The sequence below is a fragment of the Littorina saxatilis genome, linkage group LG7 (genome assembly GCF_037325665.1).
Source record: "Littorina saxatilis isolate snail1 linkage group LG7, US_GU_Lsax_2.0, whole genome shotgun sequence".
NCBI lineage: Eukaryota > Metazoa > Mollusca > Gastropoda > Littorinimorpha > Littorinidae > Littorina > Littorina saxatilis.
The window spans coordinates 24,822,146-24,845,645 of record NC_090251.1 but is presented as its reverse complement, the minus strand read 5'-3'; the positions used below and the strand labels follow the sequence as shown (position 1 = coordinate 24,845,645).

General features: G+C 38.5%; 2 protein-coding genes across 3 annotated transcripts in view; both read right to left on the bottom strand.

The window, feature by feature from the left end:
- The window catches only part of LOC138971000 (myelin regulatory factor-like), a 333,475-nt gene that overhangs the window by 56,206 nt on the left and 253,769 nt on the right, over positions 1–23,500 (bottom strand). The gene's annotated exons all lie outside the window — the stretch shown is intronic.
- LOC138971963 (protein PIF-like) overlaps positions 1–23,500 on the bottom strand; it is a 49,698-nt gene that overhangs the window by 20,500 nt on the left and 5,698 nt on the right. Inside the window, exons 8-11 of the mRNA XM_070344808.1 lie at positions 22,886–23,077; positions 22,311–22,544; positions 15,650–16,002; positions 15,197–15,302 (exon numbers count right to left, since the gene is read on the bottom strand). Coding sequence (XP_070200909.1) covers positions 15,197–15,302; positions 15,650–16,002; positions 22,311–22,544; positions 22,886–23,077 — 885 coding nt within the window. The remainder of the gene's footprint in view (positions 1–15,196; positions 15,303–15,649; positions 16,003–22,310; positions 22,545–22,885; positions 23,078–23,500) is intronic.

Genomic DNA, 23,500 nt, shown 5'->3' with positions numbered 1-23,500 from the left:
GGAGAAAGGGGGAATGTACGTTCTGGCTCACCGATTCCGACAGACCCTAAATATTAACGCAAAATAGGCTTCTGGACTAAACTTTTACTAAAATGAAACATGCGACAAAATCAGAAAATTACTGCATAAATCCATAAAAAAAAATACAGTAAAGTAAGGTTGTTTTGAACCAATCCCGGGTCTGTCGGAATCAGTAACCCAGAACGTACATTCTCCCTTTCTCTGATACAACATTCTTAAGCTCAATACGCTCTCTCATTTACAAACTTTACTTCATATGTTCTTTCACTGTTAGAATTATATCTGATACATGCAATGTGACTGTCTAAACGAATAGTTAACTCTTTACAAGTGATTCTATTTTTACTTTTTCTTCCCGTCCTATTTGAATCCCCTTTTTTAAAAACTGCTTTTTCAGATCTTCTATATCGATTGGCTTGTTATATTCAGCTCGTGTTTTTGTTTGAATACTTGCTTTCTTACTTTTGTAGTCATCAAAGTCTGTTTGTATCTGTTTGAATTCTTCGTCAGAAACTTTTGAATCTTCAAGTGCTTTACTGATAGACAGTTTTAGGCTAGACAATTTTGATGATGCAAGAGTGGAAATGGATTCGTGTTTTTCAAGCTTTTTCACAATTTTTTTCATTATAGCTGATGCTATAAATGATAAACCACCAACTGCTGCTGCGACACCACCTAGGATTAGAGAAACTGGAGTCCCTACTCCGGTAGCTAACAGAATTGTTCCCGTTACACCTGCAGCTGATGCAAGGATAGTAGAACCAGTGCTGGCATTAGAAAGGCTGTTGTAAGTTGTTGAGTACTTACGTCTAGCGCGAGAATATTTTTCTAATTCATCTTCTAGTTGTTTTTGTATATTACTAATGTGTGCCAGTCTGAATTGTTGACTTTCTGCTGCACTTTCATCAATATTAGGATAAAGCTTCACACTGCTAGTCATCTTTTAATGCAAAATATAAAATATTTATCTTAATTCTCACTGGCCAGTGTTTCTGCTAAGCTTTGAAGCTGTTCATTGCTTAACACCTTATCTGTATAGTAGAAAGCAATCAAATCAAGATAAGTAAGATTAATACTTCTTATTTCTGTTAAATTATTTATATCTGCGTTAACAACAACATTTTGGTTTGACGTCTGTTTTTTTATTGTGTTAGAATCCTTTTGAACAGCAATAAATACTCTGACTTCTTCAACATTTAATGGTCTCCAGTTGAGATTTATTCCTCTCATTAGAACAGTGTTTGTGGTTTCTTCCCTTTTCCTGACAACTATATCAAATATCATAGTTGCATTCTGCCCTATTGGAAGCTTGGGTATAAAATCGACAATGGTGTCAGCGTCCTTTTCAACACTTTGTTTTCTGTGAATGAGATAGTTGTTCTTATGGAAAGGTTTAACTGCAACTTCTCCCCTGCTGTTAATCGCAGGAACAAGGCTAACAATTAGTGGTTTAGCATTGATTGACTTACGGAATGTGTCGTCTTTTCCAACAAGAGTGTATGGACTCACAAATTCAAACTTCATTTCCCAGTCAATCTTTTTTATAACAGGACTAAGTACCCATTTTTTATTCTGATGTTTCCACATGTAGTATATGTCATCGACAATTGGATCAGGTACATTAACATCACGGATTTGGCCTAGTTTGAGAAATCTTGGTTTCTTTTCATCGTCGATTTCCTTTCTCTTGTAATGACCAGTGTCTGTAAACTCGAATGCATACACTGCACCAACTTCAGCATTGCTCTCAAAGTCGATAGCGTCTGCTAAATCTTTCAACTCTATAGTTGAACATGCAACAGGATAAGCTATTGTAGGTCCACTCGACATTTTAATACTCAATATTTTATGGAACTATTTCCAATGTAATGTTAAACAAACAATCAACTGGTTGTCCACTTTGATTTTTCAGATCAATGTGTAGGAATTCATGACACCCTTCCTCCAAGTCCTTGAACTGAAGTGTCTTAAATGTTGGCACGTGCATTTTACAAAAAGAGGCATCACTCGGTGGAAGAATCCTAAGCAGATCAGAACGCTGATCATTAAACAGATTATAGGATGTGTTAAGCTCTCTCATGTGAACAAACAGTACACTGTTAACATCCATGTCAATGGGACGTGTTCCCTTGTATAAATTTGTAATTCCAAGCATATCAAGGAGTTTGGTTGGAAACTCAACGTTTACTTCTCTAGTTTTGGGCATAGTAAGAGTAGCAATGAGACTTGCATGATTTAAACTCGCTGTAATACCTACTGGAGCAAACAATTCTTTCTCTAAAGTGCAGAAGTCATAGTAACCATCTTCTACAGAATGTGTTTTACCATTAATTCTAACCCAGTTGTTAGCCTTTTTTTTACTGATATTATACCAAGTAACCTTGTACATAATTTCATGCAGTGCAACTTTCATTCCTCCATTTTGATTGTTGATAGGGTTTGCAAGTTTAACTGGCACACTAGTCTTCACATTTGTTAGTGTGATAAACATTTTTTATTCAACAACAAAAATGAGTCAGTATAAATTCAACAAAGATGTTAAATACAAAACTGGACCATATTACAATCCAAAGACTATTTCTTTCCATGAGTTGGACTTTGCTGTAACAGAAACAGAATCCATTCGCGTTAAAGTGCCTGACCCATTCCATTCTTACCTAAATCCCCCAATCAAAAATGATAGTGTTCCAAAGATGTGGAACTCTCACCCAATTCAGTTCTATCAGAATCAGTTAAACTTTGCAATATTCTGTGCAACCACGGGATGTGGAGTGTCCTATGCAGACCACATGAATAATTCAAACTTACTGACAAAGTGTGTGTACACATTTCACGTTTACTATCAGTGCAGGAGAATCTTGTCTGAACTTCAGGCACCAATGCCGCATGAAAAGAGCTGGAACCCATTCAACAATAGGATAAACATGAAAGTGTATGAGCGTCTCTGCAATGAATTCAATATAGATTTTAAGACCGACTTTAGGCAAAAGCAAGACAAAAACCATGGCATGGGAACACTATATTTATGGGGTGTCCACAGGAGGTATAATTTTGATTACTGGCCAGGTCATACATCTTTTTCTTCAAATGTGCAGGTACAGTTAGGATCAATAGAACAAGAGCACCACAATGCATGGACTACTTTTATATTAGACACCGGCAAAGGTTTCACTGGATCAGGTGTTGAAAGGATCAATGAATCTATCCGAACATATGCGTGGTGCTTGCTAGGCTCGCAGGCACAGACACGATCAAACATAATGAGAACAAGCACAGGGTTTGGTGCACAGAAACAGTTGCTATCAAATTTAGAAGATGTCATAAACTCTGCAGTTGATCTGCCTTCCAGCATCAAAAGGTATCAAGACTCTCTCCGTTATGCAAGATCAAAAGTTGACTTTGCTGTTGGTAACGGCCTTTACATGTTACCTTCTGATCTCCAGCTGCAGATTGGAACAATAACAAATTATAACAATGAAATCATTATTGCTAGTGACACCCAGCCGCTTGGAAAGGGTGAAGAACTGAATTCAGAAATCAGAACGATGTTACAGCCATATCACAATGAACAGAAACAAAGCGTGACAAGTGAAGATCACGCTGCAGGTGAAGATCATTCTGTCACTAGGGATGATCAAGCTGTTAGTATTAGTGATGATCATGAATCGCAGAAGACTGCTCTAGTAATTGGTGGAGTGGGTGTAGGCTTACTTTTGCTTTATTCTCGTTAGCAGAACACCTGCAATTAAAACTATTAGAGTCCAGAGATGTTCAGCCATGAAACCAACAACTTTACCTGCAAAAGATAACAGCCAGCTAACAATTGAACCAATGATTCCTGGAAGTGCATCCAAAGCTTTTGCTGCTAGTTTCTTTAATAGTTCTGCAATGTGTTTGAGTTGTTTCTTTACCCATCCCGGATCAGATGGAGATGAAGGTGAAGGTGGAGGTGGAGGTGTGACAGTGCCACCTGTGAGTGTTAACACTAATGTGCTTATTGCAAATCCTAACGCAGTTAATATACTAGCTATTGTGATTCCCTGCTCTCTGAAAAGCGTTCTAATTCTTTCAGCAAGAGTTGTGTCTTCGTAAAGGATTCTTTGAATTGTATTTTTTATTCTGCTGACCTGTGTTCTCAGTTGTTCTCTATTGTTACTTAGAACTTCTAACCTTATGGCTTTCTCCTCCTGCAAATCTTTTAAACGCTTAGAAATTCTGTTTTTTACTTCTTGTTCTAGGTTCAAATCATCAGCATCAGCAAGTTTTTGTTTCTCTTTGTTTATATCTTCATCCAGCTGACCTAGTTTTGACAGATTATTTGCTATTTCACCTCTGATGGTTTGTAGTGATTGATTAAGGGCTTCTATTTCTCTCATAGGTAATAGTTCATGTGGAGTCTTCAGTGAAGTTTCCTCAGAAAAAGAAGTCTCTATCTCTTGTATAAGTTGATCAGCCTCATCTGCAAGTTTATTAAGATCTTGCAATGGAACAGATTCTATTTGAGTAGCAGTTGGTAGTCCTAGTTCTGCTTGTTGAAGTAAGGAAACAACATGGGAAGATGATGACCGTGTGCTAGGCACAATATCTAATTGCCTAAGTCGATTAGCAGTAAGTTTTTGTTTTAGTGAAACTTTTGATAGAAACTTAGCAGGATTAGATTTATATGTAAGTTGGACTTTTTCTCCTTTATCGCTAGTTGTATATAAATGATTTGCTTCCATTTTGAACTGGTTTGGATCTAAAACATCAGGTTCTTCTCCTAAACTTTTGTAGAAATCTCTAACTTTACCTTCCAGAAGTTCATGTCGTGCCACCTCATAATGCAGTGAATGATGGTAGGGAACCAAAGGGATTGCTTCGCTCATGTCGTCCGCTGGCTCAAATAAATCTTCAAATCCACCTTCTGCCATTTGTAACTTATTTTTTATTTTGAAAATAAAAAAAGATGGCACAATCGTTCGGTTCTGTTCTTGATCCTTACAGAAGGCTGAAAGAACCTCTCGGGGTAAAAGGAATAAGGCAAACAGTTATAGTCACAAATAATCCTTCTACTATTGATCAGAATGAAATACTTACTGTTAGGTTTCCTAATCTGGGTAAGAACGATGTTATTGTACCAGGCACTGTAAGACTATCATTCAAATTAGAATTAGAATCTGGCTCAGATGCAAATAGGACTTTGGCTTATAATGTAGGAAGAGCAATTGTGAGGAAGATTACTGTCAAACTGGAAGGGCGGGAAGTGATGTCATTGAATAATGCAGATGTATTTTTAGTTTATGCAGATAATTGGTTGACTGACAATGAAAAGAAAAACAGAGTGTTTCAAGGGATTCAGTCAGACAATGGGATAAAAGTTAGAATAGGAGCCGGAGATAAAGCTGACAACAAAAAAGATAACGCTGTCAATGTTGCTTTTGGAAACAAATTTTGTATTCCACTTGACTTTGAACTCATAAATTCACATCCTCCCTTCTATCAAGGAGCATTGCGTGACAGGCTGTCATACGACCTGACTTTCAATAGTTATGATCGTGTGATGCTTTCAGAAGACCCGGAAGCAAAGTATAAGGTGTCTGGAATTTCTTTAGAGTTTGATGTTGTAAACCATCCTGAACTGGCTAGACTTATAGAAAATCAGTACAGTTCTAAGCTGCCTATCTATTATGAAAGAGTGTTGAATCACAGTACACTTTCAAAAAGCCAGGCTGATCCAATCTGGAACATTAACTTGAATACACCAGCTAGGTCAATGAAGGGAATACTTATGTTGTTTGAGGAACCAAAAGATTCATATGAAAGGCAAATAGAAAAGTTTTACAATCCACTAATCAATAGAGTATATTGCACAATTGAAGGGCAGCCAAACCAAATATTTGCATCTGGCATGCTGCCATACCAACACTATGATGAAGCAAGAAAGTACTTTACTGGAGGAAGATTGAAAGACCCAACATCTGATCTTGTGGCTAAAGATCTACATTTACACGGTGTTGGCGTAGAAGATTTCTTGACAAATAAATATGCGTTATGGCTGGATCTCAGAACAACTGACGACAACAAACTGCATGGAAGTGGAAGGCGAATTGAAAACGGATCAGAAGGAATCACAATACAAATTGAAAAGGAAGTAGGGAGTAGTAGTAAATCAGTTAAGATCTACGTGTTTGTTGTGTCAGATGCGCAGTTAAACATCTCTGAAAGCAGATTACAGGATATTGTTTATTGAACGTGTTAAAATGAAGTATCTAGATTTTCTTCCAAAAGATCCACACTGTTCTTTGATTTGTGGGGCAACAGGTTGCGGCAAAACAAGATATGTTTTGGATTTATTACAGACTGTTTACATAAATCACTTTGAACACATAGTCATATTCTGTCCAACCATAAAGCATAACAGAACATACAAGGAGAGAAAATTCATATGGTCTGATCAAAATATATTTATTGTAAATCCTTCTGATCGTCTAAATGTTTGCTTGGAGCATTATTTCGATCTTTTTCAGAACACGCCAACACTGTTTATTATTGATGACTGTGCAGCAGAACGTGACATTGTTAGAAAGAAAAGTGCACTAGCAAAGCTTGCATTCAGTGGACGACATGCATTAATATCAGTTTGGATATTAACACAAAAATACAATGCAGTTCTGAAAGACTTTAGAGAGCAACTCAAAACAATAACATTGTTCTATTCAAAGGACCGTGACAGTTTTGAAGAGTGCCTTCGAGAAAATGATGTCATTGAAAACAAACAGGAGAGAGAAAGAATAAAGAATAATCTGAAATCTTCTAAGCACTCGAAACTGGTTTTAAAAACTGATCAACCAGTTCAGTATGTATGTTTGTAGAAATCCTTGCTAAGTTCTTGTCAAGTTTTTACTAAGTTCTTGTCAAGTTCTTACTCAAGTTCTTGTCAAGTTCTTGTCAAGTTCTTGTCAAGTTCTTGTCAAGTTCTTGTCAAGTTCTTGTTAAGTTCCTACCTAAGTTCTTACTTAAGTTCCTACCTAAGTTCTTGTTAAGTTCCTACCCAAGTTCTTACTCAAGTTTAATTACTAGATTTTAATTTTATTCTGCATCAAAATAAAATGAACTGTGATGAATTGCTGATGCAGACTGCTACAGATATTGAAATCTGTGACAGTAGGACTATACCTGATAAAAAAGAAAGATTGTATTCACTTGCTGTTTGTGGAAAAACAAAACACTACCTTGGGCAGCAGTTAACTGTGGAAGAAGTACAACATCTTTCCTCAGAAGATATAGAAAAGTATCATGGACGGTATGAATCAGTGCTTGGTTCTAAGATGGTTAGAAGTATTGGACAGACTGTTATAGGTTTGTACACAAAGATTTTTGGACATTTTACACCTCTCGACTCGGAGGAAGACTTAACACATGATCTAACTCATGACCCTGTTGTTTCCAAGTCCCTCGAATCTCTTGCCTGTGGCCTGTATTATCGATTTGGTGCTTTATTAGTACCATTTGTTGCTGGATTAATTACTTTCAAACACATTAATTTTCAGAATAAAAAAGATGACAGATCAGTTGAAGCAGACAGTGGAGCAGACGAAAATACCAGAAGTGAACACAGTGACAAAGAAACCTGGTAGAGTAGAAGCAGGAAAAAAACTAGCCGAATGGAACAGACAAAAAAAGTTAAATCAAAAGGCAAAGCAGAACATTATGTCTGAAGTTGAGCAGACACCAAACATTCCTGAAGTGACTAAGGTCACACAAACTGATCAAGAATTAAAATCTTCATTTCTATCATACAGAAAAGTAGCTGTAGCAGCTGTTGTTGGAGGAGGTGGATACTTGCTTTACAAACTTTGGCAAGGCAAATATAAAGTGTCAGAAAGACCAAAACCAGAAACACCAAAATCAGAAACACCAAAACCAACAAACAAAGCAGTACAAACAATAAAAAAGCCCACAGTAGTACCTGCAGTGGATTCATTTCATATGGAATAATTTTAATATTTTAATTTTGATAACATAAAAATGAGTTCTGAAAAGACAATAGTTAATCTAGTTTATCACGCTGCAGTGATTGGAGGCTTGAGTGTAGGTTACACAATGCTGGGTAAAAGTCTCCTCAGAATGAAACCAGCCGACTTGGGAAAGTTAGACTTCGAAGACGGTGCTAAACTAATTGGTGTTGTGACAGCTTCCTTTGCAACAAAAGACTTCCTGGTGAAGCAAGGAATTATTCCAGAAAATATAAACATGTAAGACAATAAAATGGCTAGCTTGGTTATGGTGGTGGGAGGTGCGATTGTAAATGCGCTTGCATTTTCTGGCAGCAACTATTTGTTTTCTAAACTGCAAAATGGTGAAGAGAGGGAAAGGCACAACAAAGCCATGGAACAACTGGCGAAAGCACAGGATGAATACGAGAAGAAACGAATTGCGCAGTTAGACTTTATGAATGATAAACTCAGGCAGCAAGGACATGCAAACAAAACCTTTGCCAATGTTGATGCAGCCATTCAAGAATACTATCTCGTAACTGGAAAGAAAATGAAGACAAGTGCTCCTCCAAAACTGGGTGACTTTTATCAGCCTTCAGAAGAGCAGAAAATGGGCGAGATTGTTTTCATTGTTATTGGTATGGCTGTTGTTTACTTTATTGCGCGTGCTGTCAAATCTTAATATTCTGTCATTTAAAAAACCATGAGTGATGCTTTGTTATCTAAAATATATTATTCCCCAAAAGGATACTGGAAAGGAAGAACTGCTATTGACAAGCTCAGTGACGCAGCAGGTGTTTCTCAAGATATAGCAAAGAAATGGTTGTCAAAGCAGGCAGTTTGGCAGATCTATTTACCTGCACCAAGAAAAATTACACGACCACACTTTGTTAACATTAAACCGAATGACACTCATCAAATAGACCTGCTGTATTTACCGCACGACACAGTCAGAAGGAAGAAATATAAGTATGCACTGACTGTAGTTGATGTTGCAACAAGATACAAAGATGCTGAACCGTTGACAGAGAAAAGTGCTATAGCTACAGCTGTTGCCCTGCAAGAAATTTACAGACGTGGACCACTAAAGTATCCCAGAATGATTCAGTGCGATGATGGTAAGGAGTTTAAAGGAGCTGTCAACCAGCTTCTGTTAAAACATCATGTTACAGTGAAGAGAGGTATTCCAGGAAACCACAGGTCACAGGCTATTGTTGAGAGCTTTAACAAACAGTTGGCAGAAAAACTGTTTTCATATCAGTACCATCAGGAATTTTTGGACACAGAAAGTAAATTGCGTAACACTGAATGGGTCAAAAGATTACCATCAGTACTTAGAGCAATGAATCTGGAGGTATTTAAAGCTACAGGGTTAAGACCAGTTGATGCAATCAAACAGAAAACAATACCTGTTGCTCCAAAGTCAACAACACCAGTGGCATTACTACCTTTCAATCAGAAAGTCAGATATTTATATGCACCCGGTGAAGCTGAGGGTGACAGCAGGAAGCGTGCAACGGATCCAATCTGGAGTATTGACATTCATGAAATCAAGAGAGTAGTAGAGACAAATCCACCTATATATTACTTGAGAGAACCAGCACCGCAAAGAGCCTTTGTAAAAGAGGAATTACAATTAGTTCCACGTGGTACAAATGTTAAATGATTTTTTATTTCAGATTTTATAGTGTTAACAAAAATGGAAGCTCTGAGAAAGAATTCTAAGCAACTTCATTTTTTTGATTTATATTTTTATTTTGAGTTATAAAATCAAACTCACAGCGATGGAAGACTCTGTATTAGAATCTTTATCGACAGTATTTGACACCGTTGAATTACAAGTAACGGATCCTCAAAATGTGCAGTCCAGTGTGCAAGACGCCATTGAACAAATTCCAAACAATTTGTTGATTGAACCTCCAGTAAAAGTGCAGATAGTCAGTTTAATAAAATACAAAACAATCAGTGATGAGGTGCTAGAAGTTCATGTTTCAACCAGACAACTAGCACTTAATTCTATGGCAGAATTGAATGGAAACTGGGCAGATGAAATGATGAAACGGTTTGAGCAAGCTGCAGAGGATGCAAAGATGAAAGGATCCGGATGGTCAGAAGGTGAAATTCTAAAAATAGAATTGAAGCTAAGTAAATTTGCCCCCATCAGAGGTAGAAGTTACATACCTTTACCTCCTGCTCTTGTCAAAAAACGTGCTGTGCTGAACATAAAGAATGATGATGACAAATGTTTTATGTGGTGTGTTCTGGCAAGACTGTACAGTGTAAAGAAAAATGCAGAAAGAGTGTCGAACTATCATGCATACAGAAATAAACTAAACTTTACTGGTATTGAATTTCCTGTCAGCATTACAAGCATTGACAAATTTGAACAGCAAAACAAACCCATCACCGTAAATGTTTACACGTGGGATGAGGAAGATGAACTGAAACCAGTCAGAATATCAAAGAACTCACCAACGATTGGTGATTGTGATACTAACCATGTTGACATGTTACTAATGACTGATGGTGTAAAATATCATTACACTTTGATTCGTACAATGAGTAGACTGATGGCGAGCACAAGCAATCACAATAGTAAACAAGACTTTTGTAGGCGATGTCTCTTGCGTATTCCATCAATTCATGCAGCACTTATACACAAGCAACATTGTAAGAGCGTTGATGATGCGGTTGTGAAGTTAACAACACCACCGCCAGACAGCAAAGTGTATTTTAAGAATGTATGCAAACTACAGAAAAGTCCTTATGTTGTTTATGCTGACTTTGAATCTATCATTGTGCCATATGAAGGACCTTTACCAAAAGACCTACCTAAAACAGTAACTCTAAGTAATCATCAAGTCTGTTCATATGCATTTATTGTTGTTAGTTCAGATGGTAAACATTCTAAACCGCAATTGTACAGAGGACCTAATGCAGCAAAGAACTTCTTACAGCAAATGAACCAAGTGCGAAATGACTGCTCCAAACAACTGAATCTTTCAGACATTGTTATGAAACCTGAAGACCAAGAACAGTTTAACTCTACCACACAGTGTTGGATATGCGAACAAAGTCTAACACCAAACACAGACAATCCAATAGTAAGAGATCATGATCATGTAAGTGGGCAGTTCCGAGGAGCAGCACACAGCAAATGTAATCTACAATTAAAGTTTGATCCTAAGACTTGGAAGCTTCCAATCTTCTTCCATAACTTGCGCGGTTATGATTCACATCTGATCATGCAGGCAGTAACTGATGAATACAAAGCAAGATGCATTGCGCAGTCTTCAGAAAAGTACATGGCCTTTACTCTGAATAGTTTACACTTCTACGATTCTGCTCAACATCTGATGGGAACACTTGAGTCTTTATCTTCATCACTAACTGCTTTCCCAATCACATGTAAGTACTTTGACAGTGACTTAGTTAGAAAGGGAGTCTATCCATATGAATACATGGATTCGTGGGAGAGGTTTGATGAAGATGAGTTACCACCAAAGGATGCTTACTTCTCACGGCTGAAGGGTAAAGGTATAAGTGACGAAGACTATGAACACGCTAAGACTGCATGGAATAAATTAGGATGTAATACAATGGGTGATTATCATGATCAATATTTGTTGGCTGATGTTTGTTTACTTGCAGATATATTTGAGAATTACAGAAGAACATGTATGAAGCACTACAATCTAGATCCTTCACATTACATATCTGCACCAGGTATGAGCTGGGATGCATTTCTTAGATTTACAGGAGTAAAGATTGACTTGCTATCAGATCTACCTACACTTCAGATGATTGAAAATGGACTACGTGGAGGAATCAGTATGGCTTCACACAATTACTGCAAAGCCAACAACAAATACTTGGACGACTTTGATCCTATGAAACCTTCTAATTACATCATGTATCTAGATGCAAACAATTTGTATGGTTGGGCAATGTGTCAGACGCTTCCACTTCGGAACTTTAAGATCTATTCAGGACCATTTTCACAATGTGTTGTGATGACAATATTAAAAGCAGGCCCAGACAGTCGAAAGGGATGGATACTAGAAGTTGACTTAGACTATCCACTATCACTTCATGATCTACATAATGATTATCCTTTAGCGGCTGAGAGGTTAAAAGTAAACCCAAGAGAACCTCCAAAGCTGGTGCCCAATCTGTTTCACAAAAAGAAGTATGTGTGTCACTACAGACTGTTACAGTTTTACATTAGACATGGATTAATTTTGAAGGCTGTTCATCGTATAATTTTATTTGATCAAGAACAGTTTATGAAACCTTACATCATGAAAAACACAGAACTGAGAACCAAAGCCGCTGATGCATCAGAGAAAGACTTTTTTAAACTGATGAACAACAGTTGCTTTGGTAAGACAATGGAAAACCCACACAAGAGAAAGGATGTTAGACTTGTTACAAGAGAAAATGAGGCCATCAAGCTGACATCCAAACCACAGTATCAAGACTTTAAATACTTTCATGAACAGCTGTATGGTATCTTAATGAAAAAACTTGTAGTTAAGCTTGACAAACCAGTATTCATAGGCTTTACTGTGCTAGAGTTGTCAAAACTGTTGATGCTTGAGTTTTTGTATGATTATTTGAAACCAAGATATCCCAAATCGAGAGTACTTTACACAGACACAGATTCATTCTTACTTGACATTCCAGCGGATGACATTTACAAAGATCTAGAAGCTGAAAGTCCTGCAGTAAAAGGAAAAGATTCTTTTTATGACACTTGCGACTACCCTAAAGAATCACCATTGCACTCAAATGTTAACAAGAAGGTTATTGGAAAGATGAAAGATGAAATGAATGGGAAGATAATTAAGGAGTATGTTGGATTGCGTGCAAAGATGTACAGTGTTGCAAGTGAGAAAGGGGTGGTTAAAAAAGCAAAGGGTGTAAGCAAACAGGTTGTAAAGTCGAGCATATCGCATGATAACTACAAGGAAGCACTGTTTCAGAAGCGAGTGTTTCACCATGACAACCCTAAGATCAGTTCCGCGCTTCATCAGATCAACACAACTATTGTAAACAAGAAATCTTTAGATGCTAATGACACAAAGCGCGTTTATTCATCACCAGAATATTCTTATGCAATTGGCCACTGGAGAATAAACGCAAATAGTATGAGTGTGTAATAAGAATTTTTGTCAATCGGGAAAACCCGCTATGACAGCTTTGTTTTGACTGCAGTGGGGTAGAGGACGTCGTTGCTTGTGAAAGGGAAGTGTTTGTGAAAGGGGAGAAGGCTTTGTTGAGTTTCAAAGCAGCCACCAAGTACACTTATCAAAAGCTTGAATAAAATAAACAAGTCAATTGAATAAGTTAACACTCGGCGGCCGCCCGAAGGCAGCCTTTGAAGCGAAGCGAAGCGAAGCGAAGCAGGGTGTTGACCTATTTTGGCGCAACTGGCAGTTGCGTGACCTGATTGCAGTGTTAGCTCTAACTCTTTTTTCCTACTCTTGTGATTGCTGTTGATGTATATTTGGAACCATTGACGTCACTTTCTCAGCCCAATCGCGAAGCAGGGTGTTGACCTATTTTGGCGCAACTGGCAGTTGCGTGACCTGATTGCAGCCTACTCTTGTGATTGCTGTTGATGTATATTTGGAACCATTGACGTCACTTTCTCAGCCCAATAAAGCCTGATATCCTCATTCTTTTCAAACATGGTTTTGAGTTCTTTTCTCATGTTGAAGACTTCATAAAAAGACATCCCAACTGTGCTGAATTTGGCTCTGTATGGAAATAGTAAACGGGCAATCTCCCTCAATCTCCGTGCATACGTAGAAGAAATTTTAACGTTTCTTTCCAACCAGCCATCCCAGGTCTCATTATGAATGCCTTGTTCTGCTTCATAAAACTTAAATGCGATTTCTAGAACCATTCCATATTGCAAATTGAAGCCCATTGAAGTTGCCTCCTGTCTTTGTATGTGTCTATATCCCTCAACTAACTTTTCAATGGCACTTGCTGATGATGTGATATCTTCCGGATTAAAAAAGAACACTTCCTTCCTAACTTTCATGCTTACATCAACAATTTTTGACTTTAAATATTCGTGGAGTTCATTGAACGTCATTGTTGTTTTGGTTTTCTTTGGTTTTCCTCCATACAAATCTGAAAGTTTCCGTTTTGGGCGTGAAGGAAATTTAGGTAGTTTTCCACTCGGAGATGGCCCTTCATTTTTCATTTGCGATAATACTTCAACAAAATTGTTGAGGTAACTGAGGTGCTCTTCAATAGTTAAAAACTGCTCAGAATTCCATTCATTCAATGATTCCGGTATATCCATAGTTGGTGAATGTAAAATTAAAGTTGATGACTGTGTTGAAAAATCTAATAGATTTTGATGAGCAACTTGTGATTCAAGAATTTCTCTCTCTAATTCTTCAGAAATGCTATCTTGAGACATAAATATTTAGCAAATATAGTGACAGTAAAAACACTTCTCTCACAGAAAACACAACCGCACGGCAGGCGAGTCCGGAATGAAATGACAAAATCACCAGGCTATGTTACAATCAATACCAAGTGTTGGGCGGACGTGACGTAACTGTTGCTATCACATGATTTAATCTTGTCTTGCCATTGGAGGAATATAGAAGACAGGCTTGCTGTTTGTTTTTACCAGATCAATACGGTAGTTATGGCAGATTGGATCAATACGCACGCTGGCTGCAACTAGTTAATATTTCAATGGAAACTAAATTTAGCGTTGCACAGAGAGAAAGGGAGAATGTACGTTCTGGGTTACTGATTCCGACAGACCCGGCATTGGTTCAAAACAACCTTACTTTACTGTATTTTTTTTTGTATGGATTTATGCAGTATTTTTCTGATTTTGTCGCATGTTTCATTTTAGTAAAAGTTTAGTCCAGAAGCCTATTTTGCGTTAATATTTAGGGTCTGTCGGAATCGGTGAGCCAGAACGTACATTCTCCCTTTCTCTAAAGTGTACATGTGTGTGTGTGTGTGTGTGTGTGTGTGTGTGTGGTGTGTGTGTACATGTGTGTGTGTGTGTGTGTGTGTGTGTGTGTGTGTGTGTGTGTGTGTGTGTGTGGTTGAATGTTTTTCGTGTGTACGTAGGTAATTGCGTTTGGGCGCCCGTGCGCGTGTGTGTGTATGTGTGTGTGAGAGCGCGCGGGTCGCGCATATGTCTGTGTACAACATACCATCGACACGTGACACGTAGTGAAGGTCACGGTAAGCAGCGGACAAGGTCAAGGACGTTCCATCATACACCACAGTCAGATTTTTCCATCCCGCAACTTCAAAGCCCTGAACGAGGACAAAAACAAAAACAAACAGACGTCAACACTCTTTCTGCGTGACAGTATTTTGTAGCGATGAGAGACACCGCGACAATTTATATTGTTTATTCTTGTAGTAGGTTGGCTTGTTCGTGAGTTGGTTTTTAGTGTAATGTGTTCTTTATAATTTTCTCATAATACCGTTGTACCCCTTGTACCCGTTGTAGAGAGTTTTAAGATGAAGGAAAATTCACAGATTTGTTAAAAAAACACACCCGAGAAAGCAAGGCCCTGACCTTTACAAAACAGAGTAACACTAGGTGCACATCATTCACTAACAGCCAAAGGCATAACCATGAACAAAAGCGAACTTACCCTGGTAGAAACGGTAGTATTGGCGAACTTTCCATCCGGGGACCTGATCTCGCCGGTGACGGAATCAGGGTTCAAGGTCACAGAGAGGGAGCCTTCGTTGGCGCAGTGGGTAGAGCGCATGAGCTCCAACTTTTCGCGGACCTGGATGTTCTCCCTGTAACGCAGAGAGAACGCTAGGGGGCGTTCCGCCCTGTCTTCCACCGCAAGGTGGAGCAGTGAACCGAATTCTCCGGGGAAGGACGCGAAGCCTGAATCCAGCGAGACGGAACGAAGGTCGTATAGATCCTTAGGGATGCTGTTCAACATGGTTTCGTTGGTGAAGTTCAGAACCAGTCCTGGTCGACACTGGTCCGCTGGATTTAGAGGTAAAAATGTCACAGTTAGACGAATGTAGGGGAAGGGCTCCTAATATGGACAGGGCCGGACTAGGCGAAGAGGAGGGGGAGGGGTTGCGAGTGGTGGCCCAGGGGGACATCCCCCCTGGCGGCAGGGGCGGATCAGTTCATTTTATGACTGTTCTTTTTCAAAAGTATATTGTGAAGATATGGGTGTGAAGGCGCGAAGCGCCGAGCCGACGGCGCAAAGCGCCTAGCTTGCTAGGGGGGTCCGGGGGCATGCCCCCCCGGAAAATTTTGAAAAAAAGGATGCAAAATGGTGCAATCTGGTGCATTCTGAGGATGATCATTACCAGTTTCAGGCAGCAGATTTTGTCACTGATTAATACCCCAAAAATTGAAACTCAATGTAAAATAAAGAAATGCATACCTCATTCAATATTTTTATTTTTTGGCTGGGGGGGGGGGGGTCCGGAAACCCTAGAACCCCCCCCCCCCCCCTCCCCCTCGTTGTGGGGGTCAGGGGGCGAAGCCCCCTGAAGCTGACGGGTAGGTCATATTCTGAGATAGGAAAATGGTCGCTCCTTGCATGAAACGGCATAAAATAAGCAATAATAAAAAAAAATTAAATAAGTAAGGTACATGTTTAGGCTAGGGGGGGGGGGGGGGGTTGCGCAACCCCCATAACCCCCCCGGTAGTCCGGCCCTGATGGACCACTTTTTGTTCCATGCTGATAACTAGCTTGTTTTCTTGCGAAGAAGTTTCATTTTGTGTTTGGTAGTCCTACTCTCTTAGGTTAACCGTTAGGACTAATTAGAGTGAAATAGCTTTGATAGACATTCAGCAAAAATTAAATACGGAAAAAACACAAATGGTCCATATTAGGAGCCTGGGCGCCTAATATGGACCAGTGAAGCGGCCTTCACGAATCACTGTAAAAAGCCCCCTATACTTCAAAATAACATGATACAACTTAGTGTACAAGTCAGAATAATTAAAATATGCTTTAGATATATATATTTCGGGTCGATGAGAGCATTAATTTGAAGCACACCAGGAAACTAAAGAAGCTTATCAAAAACAGAGTGAAAATAAGTAAAATTATCAACTTCCACAAAAAGAAGACTTTTTGTTATATTTGTTTTAAATCTCGAGGGCTAGTTATAGGTTATTTCCAGCAAGCTTCTTAATGAAATAATGAAAATAGCCTTTAGCTTTTATTTTCTTCGATTTGTTGAAGGTGGTCCATATTAGGGGACTCGCATATATATACTGTGAGATTTTGCTATTATTTTTTATTTGCAGGAGAAACTCGGGGTCAACACTGCTAAAATGTAACAAATACCGTCTTAGCTGTCTTATATAGCAATTTTTGTGTGATAAAAGCTTTGGCTGTGGACAGAAACGAGTCCGTTTTAGGCGGCAAATTTAGAGTGAACGCTGCCAAAAGTGAAAAAAGAGAAAAACCTAACGGTTTTGAGGTTTGAGTTTCTGCAACTGTTTTGACATGTGCAAGTTATCCAGAGAGGGTGAATACAGCGACTGAAATTGTTTTGAGCGCTCTAGCGCCGTTAGTTTGTTAGAACAGGAGGTGGTCCATATTAGGAGCCGGTCCATATTAGGAGCCTTTCCCCTAATTATTGAACCATCATTGTCGACAAAAGGGCTGAGATGCACGAACCGAAAATGGGTGCCACCCAAATGGGAGAGAACAAACCGCGGGTTCTGATTCGTTGAAATCTCAACACATCTCATGCAGTTTCAGCCAATCCAACACTGCGGGTGGTGTTCCGTTTGGGTGGTGACTTTCTCATGCAGCTCAGTCCAGATATCGACAATTATATGGTACTCGTTAGGCCAATATTATGTAGTGATGTGTATCACATGTTTACCCTTGTAAGTCAAGTTAAATAGATCTTTGATCATCTTTAAACACGAGACTGTCAACGTCACAAGACCCACCCTAATTAACCAAGTCACCCAGATGACTGACCATCTTTAAACTGAAAGTGATCGGCACCACAGCATGCACTTCACCCTTTCGCTGCCTGTGAGGACGTCAGCTGACGTCCTGTGTAACTTGCTTTAATGGGTAGTAAACCGTTAAATAAACAACAACAGAAGAAAAAGAAAAACAACAAACAAAGCTAAACATTGTGTGTTTGTGTGTGTGTGTGTGTGTATGTGTGTGTGTGTGTGTGTGTGTCTGTCTGTCTGTGTGTGTGTGTGTGTCCGAGTGAGATTGTTATGTGGTATATTTATTAATACACGAAGGGCACAATGCAAGCTGTCACTTCAAGTAACCGTACAGGTAATGCTTTGAAAACAAATATCCCCTGGCAGCGAACAGTTCAAAAATCCTGTTAGATGTTGAGAATGTATGTAACAAATCTACTGTTGAAATAGATGTACATAATGGTAATAGTGAGATTGGAGATTCCTTTAGTACTGAATATAGTATTGAGGATAACCCTGATATACTCTCATGCTTAGCGCTTAATGTCTGTGGAATCACTTCAAAGCTAAAATTTCCTGAATTTGTCAAATTTATTGCTAAATATGACATTATTTGTTTTAGCGAGAGCAAACTTGATGATGTTGATGAGATTAACATTCCAGGATACATAGCATTTTATAAGAATAGAGGAAAATTTCGCAGAAAATCAGGTGGTGTATTAGTTTTAATACGGGAAGTGTTTGCTAATAATATAACTATTTTTGAAGAAAAAAAGCTGTCACATAAGATAAAAGAAGAGATGAAAATATGGTATAGATTTTTGGATGTAGAAATGTGTGAGAATGCGCTATTTTTTAAGTTAGATAAGAAAATACTTGGCCGTGACACCCTTTTCTGTGCTTTATATATTCCCCCAGAAGGATCACCTTACCATAATAAAGATGTTTATGCTGAATTAGAAGAGGTGTACATGCAGTTTGGGGTAAATAATGATTATGTCTGTCTCTTAGGAGACTTAAATTCCCGCACTGGTCATCTGAGTGAAATGTTGTATGAAGATGATCAGCATTCAGAAGGTTTTGTTGATAATGACTTGTTTGACTCTGATGAGGTTGGTACTCTAATAGGTGAGCGGGCATCACAGGATAATAATACTAATAACCTTGGTTTTAAATTGATTGATTTTTGTAAAATGACTGGCTTAGTTATTGCTAATGGTAGAGTTGGCGATGATACAGGGGTTGGTAAATGCACATGTAAGGATAAGAGCGTTGTTGATTATTGCATCTTGTCAAAAGATCTGTTCTCGAAAGTTAAATATTTTTCTGTGATGGAATTTTGTGAAATTTATTCTGACGTACACTGTCCTGTTGTTTTGCATTTATTAAAACAGAATGAAGTACGCGCTAATGATTGCCTAGCAGACGATGTGAAAAACCCCAAAAATGAAGATTTGCTGTCTAAAAGTAGAGAAAAGGGTAACAAGTACACAAAACCAAAATGGGATAATAACAATGGGACCAAGTTAGCTTTTGTAGTTAATCTGAATGAGGATGATATTTATACTGTTGAAACTAAATTACAAGATATGCTAGCTACAAGTGAGAGTACGACAACAGATGACGTTGATAGTGTTACTAATAAGATTTGTGATATTCTAAATTGTTCTGCTGAGAAAATCGGTGTAATTAAAGAACAAAAAGTTACGAAAAAGCCACGTTCAAAGAAATTCAAACTCCAACAACCATGGTTTAGTGCAATATGCAAAGAGAAAAGAAAAATATTTTTACATGCGAAAAATAAAGCAAGACGCTTTAAAAATGCGTTCAATGAACATGAAAAAAAGAGTGCTTTTAATGAATACAAAAAGACAATAAAAAAGGAATGCAAGTTGTATCATAATGAGTTCGTTAAAACTTTGAGAAAGTTAAGAAGTAATGACCCGAAAGCATACTGGAATCTTCTAAATAAAAATAAAAATAAAAAAAATAATTCCAAAACTAACTATCCAACTTGTTCGGAGTTTTTCGAACATTTCAATAAACTACAAGAGTGTGATGAAAATGAAATGGATGATAGTAATGAACCTTTAAATGAAGCAAGTAATGAATTTCTTAATGCGCCTTTTACAAAGGAGGAAGTTATCAAATGTATAGACAAGCTGAAAAACAATAAGGCATGCGGTCAAGATAAAATAATTAATGAGTATTTAAAAGCGTCACATGATAGAATGATTGATATTTATGTATTGTTGTTTAATGTTGTTTTGCAGTCAGGAAAGGTTCCAACACAATGGGCTGTAGGCGAAATTATTCCATTGTACAAAAATAAAGGCTCCCAAGCTGACCCCACAAATTATAGAGAAATTACTATACTCAGTTGTTTCGGAAAACTTTTCAGTGCAATTTTAAATGCTAGGTTATCAAACTTTTTGGAGAGTAATAATAAATTAGGTCAAGAACAAACAGGTTTCCGCACAGGTTTTTCAACACAAGACCATGTTTTTACTTTGCATTGTATATTAAATTTTTTTCTCAACAAAAAGAAGCGACTGTTTTGTGCATTTGTAGACTATGAAAAAGCGTTTGATAAAGTTCACCGTGCATTTTTATGGGAGAAATTAGTTAGTTCTGATGTTAATGGGAAGTTTTTAAAAACTGTAAGAAATATGTACGAAAATGCCAAGTCTTGCGTAAAAGTTAATAGTGAGTGCTCTGGATATTTTCCCAGTTTGTGTGGAGTTAGACAAGGGGAAAACTTGTCACCGCTGTTTTTTGCTCTATTTCTAAATGATCTAAAGCCTTTTTTGTTGGAAAACAGTAATGGTTTACAAACTATGTCAAGGGAGGCTATTGTGGTTGGAATGGAAGATACTGATGTAAATGCTTTGTTTCAAATGTTTTTATTACTGTATGCGGATGATACTGTGATCTGCTCAGAGTCTGAAAAAAACCTGCAAGAATGTCTAAACAAAATGCACGAATACTGTTTAAAATGGCGTCTAAATATTAATGTAAACAAAACGAAAGTTATAGTTTTTTCCAGAGGTAAAATTAGAAATAAACCATTGTTTACGTATAATGGCAATTCAATCGAAGTAGTGTTTGATGTAATGTACTTGGGCCTTAAAATTAATTATAATAATAAATTTTCAGTCGCACAGAAGAATCTATATGATCGTGCATCAAGGGCAATGTTTGTTCTTCTGCGTACTTGTAGACAATTGTCACTGCCTGTGGACATACAAGTTGACCTGTTCGATAAAATGATTGCTCCAATCTTACTATATGGATGTGAGGTTTGGGGTTTTGGTTCCTGCGAACTTGCTACTAAACTTCAATTACGTTTTTATAAAATTGTTTTCAAACTAAAAAAATCAACTCCAAATGCTATGATATTTGGTGAACTTGGAAGATATTCACTAGATGTTAATATGAAATGTAGAATGCTTTGCTATTGGTATAAACTGATTAGTCCTATTCATAAAAATAAATTTTCTAGTATTGTGTACTGCTTTACTTATAAATTGTATATCAACAAGATGATTGAATCTGATTATTTATGTTTTATTGAAAAAACCTTAAATGAAATTGGTCTCCCTGGCCTTTGGACTTCTCAAGAAAATGTTCAATATTCAAGCGCATGGTTTAAACAGAAAGTAAAAAGAAGCTTGTATGACCAGTATATCCATAAATGGTTTACAGAAATTGGAACAAAAAATATGTTTTGGAATTATCGAATGTTTAAAGATATTTTTGCATGTGAAGACTATGTCACACACCTGCCATATCAGCAATGTGTTGCAATGATGAAGTTCAGAACATTAAACAACAATTTGCCTGTACAGAAAGAACGTTACCTTAACATCCCGAGGTCAGAAAGAACTTGCACCAAATGTGTATCACAAGACATAGGTGATGAATTCCATTATTTATTTGTCTGTGATTTTTTCAAAGAAGAAAGAGCTGAGTTGTTACCACCTTACTATTGGAAAAAACCTAATGCACTTAAATTTAAAAAGTTGTTTGCTACTAACAAAAAGAAATTGCTAAAGAATATTTTGGACTTTATTAATAGAATCTGTAACAGTTTTTCATAATCTTTTTAATTTTTATTTATTTATTATATTAGCATATATCATGATTGTATTGATTGTATTTATTGTTCAAAATGCCCCCAGGGGTTATGGACTAATAAAAAACTTGAAACTTGAAAACTTGAAACTTGAAACTTGTTACCACCCTTCCCACAACCCCTGACCCTCCACGTACCAAATTCTCTATGTTACATGCTAAACCACTGCAATTTCTCCATGTAAGATAATACAGTTAATTTGATTTGATTTGATTTGAATTGATTGATACTCACCCTTGTAGGTCAGGTTGCCCATCACACAGCGGCAGGTGAGGAGGTCAAAGCGGTCAGTGTCGCAGGGAGGGGTGTGGCCGTGCTTGGGACAGTCTGACCCGTCGTGCGTCCAGTCCTCGTGCTGATGGTACCAGGTCTTCAGGTGCCACTCCCTGCTGTTCATGGCTGGCGGTTTGCTTTGATCTCTGCTGTACAGCACCACGGAGTTCTTCTCGCGATCCTCCCTGCACACACCTGCACACAGACAGGTAAACAGACGGGCAAATAAACAAATGAGTGTACGTGAGTGAGTGTGTGTGTGTGTGTGTGTGTGTGTGTGTGTGTGTGTGTGTGTGTGTGTGTGTGTGTGTGTGTGTGTGTGTGTCCGAGTGAGATTGTGTATGTGTGTGAGTGTGTTTTCGCGCACGCGCGCGTGTGTGTAAGTGTGTGTGTCGGGGGGTCGTTTGCCGGCGTGCATGCGTGCGTGGTTACGGCCTCTGCATTCGTGCGTGTAAACGTAAACCTCGACCCGTGTATATGTTCCTGCACCCGTTGGACATCCATCACACCGATCACCAACGCCCCCACAGACTGACCTTTTCCCTCCATTTCCTTGACGTGGCCGCAGTAGTCGGTACAGGACTTGTCCTCCACACACCCGTAGCCCTGGACGTAGGTGTTACCCTGGGGGCAACAGGCGGGCACGGATTTGAACCCCGCACAACGCCAGAAGGCGCGACAGCTACCCTCCATCTTGTACCCCTGCAGCCCCTCCTTGTGGCACTTCTCTGCAAACACACAGGCAGATACATCACTCACAGCTCCCTGATCCCGTAAGGCCTGGCGCTCATCTGTGTAACTTCAGCAGGACAGACAACGCACTGCAGCTTATCCCAGCCCGCTGAGATTAATAAAGTTATTGTATTGTATTGTATTGTATTGTACACGTTGCGTGAAAGGAAAACAGGCGAAGTACTCGTCATAATCCCTATCGCAGCATCAATAATATACAGTGCGTCGTCTGTGCCGCTGAAACTGCGCAGGCATATTCTGCCCTTAATCCGCCAGGGTCGTGTGTGTGTGTGTGTGTGTGTGTGTGGGGGGGGGGGGGGGCACTGCACGGCTGATGAGCGCTGCACCAGCTGTCTCTACCTCTGCCGGTTGTGGGCAATTTTCTGGGTTGTCACAAAGCTTTCAGCAAAAGAGATACA